This window comes from Enhydra lutris, unplaced genomic scaffold, assembly GCF_002288905.1.
Source record: "Enhydra lutris kenyoni isolate GAN:26980312 unplaced genomic scaffold, ASM228890v2 scaffoldscaffold1, whole genome shotgun sequence".
Classification (NCBI taxonomy): Eukaryota; Metazoa; Chordata; class Mammalia; order Carnivora; family Mustelidae; genus Enhydra; species Enhydra lutris.
Window position 1 is genome coordinate 44,874,477 of NW_019154085.1, and position 14,435 is coordinate 44,888,911.

Genomic DNA, 14,435 nt, shown 5'->3' on the forward strand with positions numbered 1-14,435 from the left:
GTTTTCATCGACTTGGCCGCACCAGGAAAGTCATAGGAATATTAGTGCACACCACCTTCAAAGAAGCTCTGATAAATGGAGCAATTCCCCGTGCTCCCAAATCCCGAGACCCAGTGTTCTAACCACCTCAGTAGATCTGTAGATCCGGTGTGCAACCTCAGTCTAAATCCTGAGGCTTTTTTGGTGGAATCTCACAAGCTAATTTATATGGCCAAGAACTGTCAAGACTTCTGGAAGATTAAGAACATAGTGAAATGACTTGCTCCACCAGACATCCAGCTGTTGGTAAAGCTGTACTAATTAAGGCAGGTGGCCCTCAGGCAGGGACAGACAGTAGACCAGAAACAGCACCGTGCACGTGTCAGTATTTGTCATATGACTGGGTAGCCACACATCCTGGTTTGCTCAGGACAGTCCCAGGATGCACCTATTGTCCTGACATAATTGAATAGTACCCTCTTATTCTTAACTTTTTCTGGCTCAGACGCTAGATTTTATGATCACCATATATGACTGAGGCAGTCTAAGAGAGCAGGAGGAATGAATGGTCTCCAGTAAATGGTGCTGGGACAACTGTATATTCACAAAGAAAAAGGAAATTGGATTTCTGCTTCATAACAAAATAATAATCATAACTTTGGGCATAATAAATACCTACTTATGAAGAATAAAATTTAGAAAGCTTTCAGGTGATAAGCTTATATCTTTGTGATGATTAAGAACGATGAATTTCTTCTACACAATACAGAAAACATTAATCACAAAGGAGAAGGCTGATAAATTGTGCCACCACTACGGCCACAAAACAGAGTTTACTTCATCAAAGAGTACGATGAAGAAAACAAAAAGACAAGCGAGACAATGGCAGAAGACATTCACAACATTTAACTGACAAAAGACTAGCATCTAGGATATAAAGGCAGGTAACCCCATGGAAATATGGGCAAGAAACTCGAGTATGTGCTTCACCAAGCAGAAGCCCAAACAGTTTCTATAGGTGAAAATACTTGGTGTCCTCATCAGAGTAAAAAACATCAAGACACCTCTGCACGCCCATCAGAATGATAGAAGTTAAGCATTGCAGTGGTAGTAAGTGTGGACAGAGGACGTAGAGCCGGAAGCACTCACAGATGGCAGAGCACAGGCTGGAATGACGTTTGGGGAGAGGGGTTGGCACTATCTGGTCAAGTTGAGGACGAGAGCCTGCACTGGGGGCTAGCAGTCCCACCCCCAGGGTGGAGCCTAGACAAGTGAGGCTCATCTGCACCAGGGCCAGGTGGAGACTATTCATGACAGCCCAAAACAGCAGTCCGAGTGTCCCTCAAAATTAGCACGGCCCAATGTTATGTTGTCACATGGCCACCTGCAGCAGTGCACAGGGATCTCGAGTGATGGGTCAGGAAGCTGCCACCACGCCCCTGGGCCCCATGCCCACCCCTGGGGCCAGGCTCTTGGTGGCCCACAAGGAGCTACCTCGGCCCCAGCTGCCTGGTAGGGCCATCCTGGTCTCATCTGGTGCTAAGGACATTCGTGGTCTTCGAGCAACAGTTCATTTTCAGATGGGACCTACTGTTTCCCACCAAGGCCCCTGCACTCCCGCTGTGGCCCAGGGCAGGGCAGCCGTTTCCAGGTTTCAGCAGCAACCGACGGACACGTGTGGCACATGGGAGGATCTTGGGCATCTCCATCCTATTCACAGTCATTGGGTAACCTTTTACCCTGCCATCCATGGTGGCCTCAGATGGGGTTGTGTGGACTCTCCAGCCGTGGGAGCCCCCAGGGAACCTGTCTTCTGGATAGGATGGCTGTATGGGGCAGCAGTGTTTCCCACAAGGATGTGCCCTGGGACCTCTCCTGAAGCTGCCACTGGGTGGAGGAACCCATCTGAGTTGTGGGTCCCTGACCACCTCCTCCCTGTTACCTGATCCCACATGTCACCCATCAGTGAGCTACAGCATGGGCTGCCTTGGTGCCCCCCCCCCACCCAGCTGGATACTGTCTTAAGTACTCTACATGCAGAATAGCAGCACATGGGCGCTTCAGCCCAGTGCAGGCTCTGTCCCCCTCATTGCGGGGGACCCCCAAATACTCCAAGGGATTGGATCTTTACCAAGAAAAAGTTTGTTCAGTTCTACTCATGCCAAGGTCAAAAAGAGACAAAATAAACAATACTGTTTACAGGTGTTTGCTAGAAAGTCAGAGTATCCAGAAAAGCAGGGGAATGATTACCATACATATCAGTGTGGGAGACAGCTCCGTGGGGGGTGGAGGGGGGACAGTGACTGCAGGGACCCCCTGGGTGCTTCTGTGTGGGGCAGTGTCTACTGTCTTGATCAGGTAACAGTCTTTCAGTCTTCGCTGTCTCATTTCTCTGTTAAACTTAGGTTTATATTTTATACACTTTCCTGTATATATGTTATAATTTAAAATAAGAGAAAAGTTTTTGTTTTGTTTTGTTTTTTTTAAAGTCTTCTCCTACCCTGTACCCTTATGTTATCCACTCTGGCTATAGGAAACCAATATTGTTAGCTTCTTGTTGTCTTCCAGAGAGTCTCTGCATTAAAAGCAAATAACTATGTAGATTTATATATTCTAATCTCCTTCCCTGTGAACCCTTTCCAGGATATTTTTGCATATATGAGCAAATGCATGTATATTTCCCCCTTTATATACAAATTGGGTAGAATACTGTATATAATGTCTGCTACCTTTTTTTGTATTATTATTTAGGAAGTATATTTCTATTTGAGATCTTGGGTCTCTACACATAAAGCTTTTCCTTGATGTTTATTCCTTGGTGTCCATTGGGCACTTAAAAATCCCTTTACTGGTGGACACTGAAGGGCTTTCCAAGGTTATTACAAACAGTGCTATACCTAATAAGGACCTTTCTGTATCTCATTTTGCTTCTGTGCAAGTATAGTGATAGGATCAAGTCCAAGACACTGACATGCTGGGTCAGAGGGCTTATTTGACAGATACACCAAATGGCCCTTCATATGCTAGATTATACTCCCATCAGCAGTGGGTACCTGCTTTTTCAATTTATAAAATTGAAAAATTCATAACATTGCTTAATAAGACAGGCATTAATTGACTGGAAATGAATTCTGACCTTTTGGGAAGGTTTTGTCATTGGCCATTCAGAAGCTGTATGACTTTGAGACCATTTTTCCCTTTTTTAAACATTAGCCACGAGGAAAATGAAGGCTGAGAAAGTGTCACCGTGGCCCTCCCCTTAGCACAGATCTCGTAAATGCTCTTTCTGCTCTCTGCAGTCCAACAACTTAGTAATCCATTCCATGGTGAAACATTTCCACCAAATCCGCCCCTCTGCGGGGAGCCCGGCCGAGCTGTGCAGCCTGCTGGATGGGGCCGCGCCCCATCTTATCACCTGCACCGTGGAACACGACTCCATCCGCCTGCCCCTGGAGCACCTGCTCAAAGAACGAGCAGCCGGTGAGTGACCAGCTTCGCCTACCGCCACACACTGATTCCGGGACCTGGTGAATCATTTACCCTCCACTCGCAGCCTCCCTGGAGGTCAGCAGGTGCAAGGGTTACACAGCCTGTCTGGACACGGGAGCTGGGAATGCTGCCAGAGTGTCCCCTAGGGAAGAAATGGGTCATCACTGTGGAGCTCTAGTCTAGTATGGATCTAGCAACTGAATGATACTTCAGATTCTTGTGTATAATGAATATATACATGTGAAATAATAAGCCTATAAATGCTAAACAGTGCTTTTCACTCAGATTTTAAGGATTAAATCTTGGCTTCCACTTCCTTGGGTAGGAAGAACAAGGGTCAGATAGACATCAGCATCAGGGGGCGAACACCAGAATAAATGTGCTCTTGCTGTACGACTTCAGCTCTTGCACAGGAGGGGGTTCTCGCCAATGGGCCCAGGGGCAGACAGCCCACAGGCAGCCTGAGGGGTCAGCTGAGCTTGGTGGGCAAGAGCAGTGGCTCTGACCTTTTACTTTTCCCATGTGAGGAAGCCTCGAGACACTGGCCACAGATCATGGACTTTTGAAAACTAAGAGCCCTTTCCCCTGGCCCAAGAGAGCCGAGATGAATGCTTTCCTTGAAGCAAATTGACTTTCCCCTCAGCTTCTCTGATCTGCCTGGAAACCTAAAAGTGAATCGAGGGAAAGTACTTCTATCACCCAGATTAAAGCACCATAGTGCTCCATTTGACTGTGAAACCTTTCTGTGGGTTTTCCTGGACTACTATAAGAGTTTTTCTCTTTCTGGTCTTACCTAGATGTACTACATTAACTAAAAAAAAAAAAGAGAGAGAGAGAGAGACCGAGTCTGACGTTCTTATTTCAGCTCTTGTTCCTTTCAATCCCTGCTGCCTTTTTATCCCCCTGTCTTTCTTACTTTTCCATACTTACAGGGAAGAGCAATGAATCATTCTTATTTGCTGTTGCATTTAACCTCCTGCTTAAATTACACAGATTTTGGGGTCCCTGGGTGGCCCAGTCGGTTGAGCAGCTGCCGTCAGCTCAGGTCATGATCCCAGGGTCTTGGGATTGAGTCCCGCATGGGGTTCCCTGCTCACTGGGGATTCTGCTTCTCCCTCTCTCATTCAGTGGTTCTTAGTGAATTCACCCACTTGTATAACCATCATCATAATCAGTTACAGAACATTTCATGACCCCCCAAAACTTTGTGCCCACCCACTGTAATTCTCCATTTGCCTCACCCCCAGGCAACCACTAATCCATGTCCATCTCTAAAGATTGCCCTATTTCATAGGACTTTCATGAGAATGGAATCAGAGAACATGGGGTCTTTTTGACTGATTTCTTTCAATTAGCATGTTTTCAAGGTTCATTCATGATGGAGCATGTATGAGTACTTAATTTCTTTTTATGGATTTATAATGTTCCATTTTATGTGAATTCTAGTCTCTATAAATAATACATTATTTACCCATTCATCAGTGGATGAACCTTTGACGATCATTTGGCATGATGACTAATGCCGTTATGAACCTTTGTGTGCAAGTTCTTGTGTGGATGTATGTTTTCATTTCTCTTGGACTCACACCCAGGAGAGGCACAGCTGGGTCACAGATTAACTCTGTGTTTAACCTTTTGAGCTGACTTTTGTATTCCCAAGTAGCTGCACCCTTTGATGTTTTTCCAGCAGGACCGGAGGATTCCTATTTCTCCGTATCCTTGACAACATTTGCGATTGTCATTATCTTTTATTGCCGCTATCCTGGAGATGTGCAGTGGTATCTCCTGGTTTTGATTTGCATTACCCTGATGGTTGGTGATGTTGAGCATCCTTTCATGTGCTTAATAAGAAGATGAGTAATACTTTTTTTTAAAAAGTATTTTTTTATTTGCAAGAGAGAGCATGAGCAGGGGGAGGGGCAGAAGGAGAGGGAGAAGAAGACTCCCCACTGTGTGGGGAGCCCGACCTGGGGCTCAATCCCAGGACCCTGGGATCATGACCTGAGCCGAAGGCAGACGCTTACCCTACTAAGCCACCCAGGCATCCCCATGACGAGTAATCCTGGCCAGAGGGGCCCTTCTTTTTCTCTCCTTAGAGTCTTGTAATGGATACATGAGCTCCACCCTTCTCTTGCTGGTCTCTGCCCTATCCCTGGAGCCCGCCCTGGCCTGCTGGTCTTCTCTTGGGCACGTGTGCTCTTTCTCAGTCACTGCCAGTGCTTCTGCTGCCCACCTGTGAGGTAGCTGGTAAGGGTGCTAGGTCATGACACCCAGCCTCTGCCTGCCACGCAGTTCTCCCTCCCAACATTCCACGCTGTGCACCCAGCACTTGGATGATCACTAGATCTGGTCATGGTTTTTGCCTATTACTGTTCTGAGGTTTTTTTTCCTATTCTTATTAATCTAATGCTATCATCTTTCTGTATTCTGGGAATTCCTCAAAATTCCTTGCCCACAGGAGGATACCCCTAATTTAGAAAATATTTGTTCTCTCATTTTGGACCTTGAGGGGAGAGTGGATACATTTATCTTATATCATTTTGAACCAAAATCTTAATTCAATCACCTTCATTTATTCGTCTGAGGTGATGAGATTAAAAGAGCTTGGAGCAGTGCCTAGAACCTAGTAGGTGATTAATGAATGTTTGCTAAGTGTCAAGTGAGTGAAGGTTAAGTACTTTGGTCCATTAAGGTGTTCTCATAAAGATAGTGGACTAGGAAGATCCTAGGATCACCTCGTCCCATGGATCCACCTAGATAACATCCCCATCAGTGTAGATACACCCCAAAGTGACCTGAAGACTGGCAGAACAAATTCTCCACAGCTAAACATAGAGAAGAGGCTATGTCAAAGAGGGTAGGAAAGGTGAAGACATGGTTGGAAGCCAGATGGACCCGTGGAACTGCATGGTGGGGAGGGACAGCATGGGCTCAGCGAGGGGAGAGGAGCAGATCCAGGCACCCCAGGTGTGAAGAACCTGCCCTGGGAAGATGGATCTCCATAACATTGGCTTTGAAAACTAGAGGGGCCTCACTTCATGAGTTCTTACAATCAGTGGGGCTTAACACCTAGAACTGTAAAAATCAACAGGCTTGGCTCTGGAAGAGCTGGGAGACCCAAGAGGAAACCGAGGCCCTGCCTCTACAGAGACAGTAGAGCTAACACCCCCCTGGAGATACAGTATAGAAACAGCAGTTTGATCAACTCCTTGGGTGTATGGGAAGGAGATTTATTTACTAATCTCAGAGTGTGTGCTGGAGGGGTAGTGTCTTTTGGGAGACTTCTCCAAGAACAAAGGAGCTGGTGGGAGCCATTTCCCTCCTCCATTCCCCAGTTTGGATACATGGACACTTGTGGGAACCAGTATAGTATAACACTCTCCACCTAGCTTGCTAACAGTGTACCCCACCCCCACACTCTTCTGTGGACCTACATCCTCCATCCTGGTCTGGATAGTTTTCTTGGGCAGCAGCAGTTCCCTTCCTGCAGGGGACTGGTGCAGACCTTTCTGGCACTGCATGTCCCACCGCCATGTTTTCCTGCAGACCCATGCATTAACAACACAGGGACCAAACCCTGTCTACAATAGGCAAAGACAGCCATTGCAGACAGTTGGGACTGAAGGCAAATGCTACAATAGCCGGGTGCACATAGGAGACACTCCTGAAGCTCTAGGTTCTAATGAATAGGGAACACCACATAGGAGGGCACTACAGGACTTGTCCTTCATAAGGCCACTAATTTCAAGAGCAGGAGACATAGCTGACTTTCCTGACACACAGAAATGGAGAAACAGACAGAGTTAGACAAAATCAGGAGACAGAAGAATCTGTCCCAAAGGAAAGAATGGGACACAATCACAGCAAGAGAGCTAAATCAAATGGAGATAAATAATATGCCTGATAGAGAATTTAAAGTAATGGTCATTAGGTATTCACTGGACTTGAGAAGAATGTGGAGGACCTCAGGGAAACCCTCAATAAAGAGAAAACATTAAAAAGAACCAAGAGGAGATGAAAAACTCAGTAACTTAAAAATACACTAGAGGGGATAAATAGCAGACTAGGGGAAGTAGAAGAATGGGTCAGTGACCTGGAGGACAGAGTAATGGGAAGCATTCACACTGAACATAAGTGAGAAAAAAGAATAATAAAAAATGAACATAGATTAAGGGAACTCAGCAACACCATCAGGAGTAATAACATTGGCATTGTAGGGAATCCCAGAAGAACAAGAGAGAGAAAAGGGGACAGAAAATGTATTTGAAGAAATAATAGCTAAAAACTTCCCAAATCTGGGAAAGGAAACAGAAATCCAGATCCAGGAGACAGACAGCTCCCACCAAATCAACGCAAGTAGGTCCACACCAAGATACATAGAAATTAAAATGGCAAAAAAGTAGTGATAAAGAGGTAATTGGAAAAGCAGCAAGATGAAACAGTTACATACCAGGGAAACCCAATCAGGCTGTGAGCTGATTTTTCTGCAGAAATTTTGCAGGCCAGAAGAGAGTGGCATGATACCTTCAAAGTGCTGAAAGAAAAAAAACCTGCAGCCAAACATACTCTATCCAACAAGCCTATCATCCAGAATAAAAAGAGAGATAGGGTTTCACAGGCAAACAAAAGTTAAAAGAATTCACTAGCACCTAACCAGCCCTATAAGAAATTTAAAAGGGGGGGGGGACTCTCTTTGTAGAAAAGAAAAACCATAAATATGAATAAGAAAAGTAGGAAGCACAAAAGCAGTAAATTAAGTATATATAAAAACCAGTAAAAGGATTCATAAAATAAAAGGATGTAAAGTATGACGCCACATACCCAAAATGTATGGGGGAGAGGAGGAAAAATTTAGTGATTTAAGAATGAGTTCAACCATCAACTTATTACAAACTGCTATTATGCATAAGATGTTATATTTAAACCTAATTGTAACCACAAATCAAAAACCAGTAGTAGGTATGCAAAAAATAAACAGTACTAAAAGTCCTAGCTGCAGCAATCAGACAAAAAAAAAAAAAAAAAAAAAAAAAAGAAGAAGAAGAAGAAAAGTCATCTAAGTTGGTAAGGAAGAAGTAAAATTTTCACTATTTGCGGTCGACATGATACTCTATATAGAGAACACTAACAACTCCACCAAAAAACTACTAGAACTGATGAACAAATTCAGTAAAGTCGTGGAATACAAAATACAGAATCCCATAGCATTTCTATACACTAATAATGAAGCAGCAGGGGGAGAAATGAAGAAAACAGTCTCATTTACAATTGCACCAAAAATGGTAAGATACCTAGGAATAAACCTGACCAAAGAGGTAAAAGACCTGTACTCTGAAAACTAAAGTTGATGAAAGAAATTGAAAATGACACAAATGGAAAGGCAGTCCATGCTCATGAATTGGGAAAACAAATTTGTTAAAATGTCCATACTGCCCAAAGCAATCTACAGATTTAATGCAATCTCTATCAAAATACCAATAGCATTTTTCACAGAACTAGAAAAGACAATCCTAAAATTTGTATGGAACCACAAAAGACCCAAATAGCCAAAGAAATCTTGAAAAAGAAGAACAAAACCAGAGGTGTAACACAATCCCAGATTTCAAGATACACTACAAAGTTGAAGTAATCAAAACAGTATGGTACTGGCACAAAAATACACACATAGATCAATGGAACAGAATAGAAACCCCAGAAATAAACCCACAACTATATAGTCAATTCATCTTCAACAAAGCAGAAAAGAATATGCAATGGAAAAAAACAGTCTCTTCAACAAATGGTGTTGGGGAAACTGGACAGCTACATGCAAAAAAATGACACTGGTCCACTTTCTTACACCCTATGCAAAAATAAACTCAAAATGGATTAAAGACCTAAACGTGAGACCCAAACATACAAATCCTAGAAGAGAGAGCAGTCAGTAATTTCTTTGACATTGGCATAGCAGCGTCTTTCAAGATACATCTCTTTAGGCAAGAAAAATAAAAGCAAAAATAAACTGTTGGGACTACACCAAAATAAAAAGCTTTTGCACAGCAAAGGAAACAATCAACAAAACAAAAAGACAACCTACTGAATGGGAGGAGGTATTTGTAAATGACATCTGATAAAATGTTAATATCCAAAATATACAAAGAACTCATACAATTCGACACCAAAAAAACAAATAATCCAATTAAAACAATGAACAGACATTTTTCTAAAAAAGACATCCAGATGGCCAACAGACACATGAGAATATACTCAATGTCACTCATCATCAGGGAAATGCAAATCAAAACTACATGAGCTATCACCTCACACCTGTCAGAATAGCTAACATCAAAGACACAAGAAACAAGGTTGGCAAGAATGTGGAGCAAAAAGAACACTTGTGTATTGTTGGTGGGAATGCAAATCGAAAGCAGCCACTGTGGAAAACAGTATGGAGGTTCCTTAAAAAATTAGAAGTAGAATTATCATATGATCCAGTGATCACACTACTTGGTATTACCCAAAGAATATGAAAACACTAATTTGAAAAAAGATATATGCACCCCTATGTTTATTGCAGCATTGTTTACAATAGAAAAGACATGGAAGCACCCCAAGTCTCCATTGATAGATGGAAGAAGATGTGGTATATATAATGGACTATTACTCAGCCATAAAAAAGAAGGAAATCTTGCCATTTGCAACAACATGGATTGATCTAGAGAGTATAGTACTAAGTGAAATAAGTCAGAGAAAGACAAATACTATATAGTTTCATTCATATGTGAAATTTAATTAAGAAAACAAGCAAATTAAAAAAGAGACAAACCCAAAAATCAGACTTAAATATAGAGAACACAGTGATGGTTACCAGAGGGCATGTGGGTGGAGGGATGGGGGAAATAGGTGATGGGGATTAGGAGTCCATATACCGTGAAGAGCAGTGAGTAATGGATAGGTGTGTTGAATCATTATATTGTAGACCCAGAACTAATATAACACTGTATGTCAATTATACTGGAATTAAATTTTAAAAAAAATTTTAAATAGATGCTCTCATGAACGAAAAGTGTATTACCTCCTTGTGGGCCCTTATCATTTCCTGAACTTTTTCAATAAATTACTTTTAAAATGTGGAGAATGCTTTTCCTAGGCTGTATCTAAATGAACTTCCCAAACAGGTTATTTTATAAGATTAACCTTGGTTTATGTGTTTTTCCCTCAGCGGTCACCTTTGTGCCAGTGTCCAAGGTGAATGGTCAGGTGGAGGTTGAGGACATCCTGGCAGCTGTCCGCCCAGCCACGTGCCTCGTGACTATCATGCTGGCCAATAATGAGACGGGTGTCATCATGGTGAGTTAGTTATCCTTTTTTTTTTTTTTTTTCCCAAAGATTTCATGTATTTACTTGTCAGAGAGAGAGAGAGAACAAGCAGGGGCTGTGACAGGCAGAGGGAGATACAGGCTCGGTACTGGATCCCAGGACCCTGGGATCATGACCTGAGCTGAAAACAGACACTTAACCAACTGAGCCACCCCAGGCACCCTGAGTTAGTTATCCTTCTAAGAAAATCTAGTGAGGGGGGGAAAAAAAGTCTAATGAGGAATGAAGGGGGCCCAGGCTCTACTTGATATTCTCATGCATCTCTCCTGAGGCCTCTTCTTTTTCTTCTTCTTCTTTATCTTCGTTGTCTTCATTGTCTTTGTCGTCTTCATCTTTGTCATCTTCATCTTTGTCATTGTATTCATCTTCTTTCTTCATCCTTCTTTCTTCCTCCTTCATTGTTCCTCCTTCCTCCTTCCTTCCTTCTTCCTTCTTCCTTCTTCTTTCTTACTTCCTCCTTCCTTCTTCCTTTCTCCTTCCTTCTCCCTTCCTTTCCCTCCTTTTCCTCCCTCCTTCCTCCTCCTCTTCCCTCTTCTTCCTCCTCTCCTCATTAATGACTCCTGATTTCTTTCATTCAGTTTTCATGAAATCAAAACAACATATTCAACTCTTTATTTTTCCCTACTTCAGCCCATCTCTGAAATCAGTCAACGAATTAAAGCCCTGAACCAAAAACGGGCAACTTCCGGGCTGCCTATCATTCTGCTACACACAGACGCGGCACAGGCCCTGGGGAAACAGCGCGTGGATGTGGAGGACCTGGGCGTGGACTTCCTGACCATCGTGGGGCACAAGGTGCATCCACAGAAACCTCCTTCCCTCCATGACCTCAAGGCTCATCTTAGAGCAGAACCACAGCACCAGCAATCATCCATTTGTTGTCCAGTGCTCTCAGGGGATGAAATGACAAAACTTGCAGCCCCCACCCTCACGAGCTGCAGAAGAGACCAGCAGTAACCCAACCTGGGACAAGAGGGGGGTGGCCAGGCAGAGCTGTGGAGGGGTGTGGAGGCCTCAGGTGAGACAGGAGGCAGGTGACTTCAGCCAGATACTGAGCATTCTCTGCATTGGGCAGAGAGTGCCTGTAGACCTCTCATCAGCCCACTCATAGGCCCCACCCCCAGGACAGAAGATGAGAGACTCAAGATGTTGCTTTCTCTAACTTGATTTAAAGTGCAGCTTCTGAATGCAAAGGTTTGGTTCTAGCAGCTCTCGTCTTCAAGGTGGTAGTGAAAACAGTAAACAAGAGTGAAGACCCTTCTGAGACTTTGCTCATCTTTCTGGCAGCTGACTAGGACCTGAAATATTTTTAGTTCTCTGTGTTGAGGCATGGTGCTCAGCTAGTTTCCGAAGGAGTTTGTGTGCTGACCTGACACTGTGGCACTTAATGATTTTTGTAAAGTGTCAGTTTGAAAACATGGAGTCATACCCAGGAAAAGCCCTCGACAGTCTCAAGTTCCAGCCCATCTCCTTTTACAAATTCTGTTCTGTGATGTGCAGTCAACCCTCTCGGGCTAGGAACAAGAGTCCAGGCTCTGCCCTGCACCCTCAAGGTTTGTGACTCTGATGTGTCTGGAGTGGTGACGGGTAGCACAGCTGTGGGGCCCATACAGTACAGGGTCTTTCTCTGTGTACTTCTAAGCACTCAGAGTGCATACAAAGTGGGAACTCAGAAGGTTCTTGTTGAATAAATGGCTGATTTTTCCTTTCAGTTCTACGGTCCCAGGATTGGAGCACTTTATGTCCGAGGGCTTGGTGAACTTACACCTCTGTACCCTATGCTGTTTGGAGGTGGACAAGAACGGAATTTCAGGCCAGGGTAAGATAGAAGTTTAATGAAGTCTCGGACCTATTGGCCCAACTGTTGGCTTGGAGGGCGGTAGCTTTTCCTTGTCTCTTGGAAGAACTGTAATAGCACTTTCTACATCACTGCTGAGTCCGAATTTGCTCCATTGATGGGTTCTGCACATTTACAGATCTTGAGTCTCTGTCGGGATGATTCAAAGCTGGAGGCCTTCTGGCCGAGATATGCTGCTGTTCTCATGATGATGGGATGAGCAGAGTTGCACAGGAGCACCTAGCTTCCTTTCTGACAGCTCCTGTGTCCCTGTGATATAAGCTGACATTGTACCCAGGGAATGAGGTGGTGCCAGGGCCACACCTTTTATCAGACATTCCAACAAGGAGAAACAGGAACAACATGGTAGTGGGTTCCCTGGGTGTTCATTCACCTCCTTTATCCCTGACTAAGAGCTGAGGAAGCCTGTAACTCAGATACACTGAGGACAGAAAAAAATGTCAAACCAAAACCAACTCTCTCTGGACAGTGGACCAGGAGCAGGACAGCTTAGCCAGACAGAAACCTTTTTTTAAATTAACATATAATGTATTATTAGCCCCAGGGATACAGGCCTGTGGATTGTCAGGCTGACACATTTCCCAGCACTCAGACAGAGAACTTTTAGACAATACCCACTTTCCACTGGCCAGTCACCAATGGTAAACTGTTGCCATCCCCACCCATGCCAGCAAAGGCAGAATAGGGAGCCCAGACTTTCACCTGCAGCCTGTGACAAGATGTTTCCATACCCACACCAGGTGTGTCAGAGAGGGCCTGGCAGGGAGCCAGGACTTTCACCCCTGCCAGCCAGTAACGAGGTATCCCCACTGTGGGGTCAGTGGAGACCACAAGGGCTTCCACCCACAGCTTTACTGCCAAGATGTGTCCTCCCCTTGTGTGTTGACACAGGCTGAGTAGGGAACCTCCACCTGGAAGCAATGAACTGGCATATTCCTCCCCCTGCCACAGCAGCGTCAAAAGAAGCCAGCTAAAACAGAAGGGTTAAGTAACATCCAGATTCTCATAACATGATATGAAAATGTCCAGGTTTCAATTGAAAACCACTCAACATATCAAGAACAAAAAAGATCTTAAATTGAATTTTAAAAAGAGAGAGAGAGAATAGATTCCAGTACTGACACTGAGATGACAAACACGTCAGAATTATCTGACAAAGATTTTCAAGCAGACACAGGAAAAATTCTTCAATGAGCAATTATAAACATACTTGAAATGCATGAACGTGTCAACAAGGACAAAGAAAAAGTAAAGAAGAACTAAGTGCAAATTTTAGAACTAAAAACTACAGCAACTAAAATAAGCACAGTAGATGTTCTACAGTGCAGCTCAAGGAAAAAACCCTTGAACTGGAAGAGAACAATAGAATTACGCAATCTAAGCAACAGGGAGGAACTAGACTGGGGCGGAGGGGATGAACAACACACCTCAGGAACCTTGTGGGGACAGTAGCAGAAAATCTAACAATCATCCTATGAAGAGAGGAGAAAAGGTGGGATGTAAAAGAACTTGAAAAAATAATGGCTACAAACGTCCCAAATTTGGCAAGAGACATAAACCTACAGACTCAAGAAACTGAACAAATCTCAAGCAGGAGAAACCACTAGAAATCCATGCCAAGGCACATAGTTTCTGAAAATGGAAGGCAAAGAAAAAAATCTTGAAAGCAGACAGAAGAAAAAAATGACACCTTTCCTACAGGGTAAAAATAATTCAAATAGCAGTGTATTTCTCATCAGAAACCTTGGAG

General features: G+C 43.7%; 1 protein-coding gene across 1 annotated transcript in view; it reads left to right on the top strand.

The window, feature by feature from the left end:
* LOC111141678 (selenocysteine lyase) overlaps positions 1-14,435 on the top strand; it is a 36,160-nt gene that overhangs the window by 8,885 nt on the left and 12,840 nt on the right. The window contains exons 4-7 of the mRNA XM_022494429.1: positions 3,279-3,459; positions 10,670-10,797; positions 11,458-11,622; positions 12,540-12,646. Of these exons, the coding sequence (XP_022350137.1) occupies positions 3,279-3,459; positions 10,670-10,797; positions 11,458-11,622; positions 12,540-12,646 (581 nt within the window). The remainder of the gene's footprint in view (positions 1-3,278; positions 3,460-10,669; positions 10,798-11,457; positions 11,623-12,539; positions 12,647-14,435) is intronic.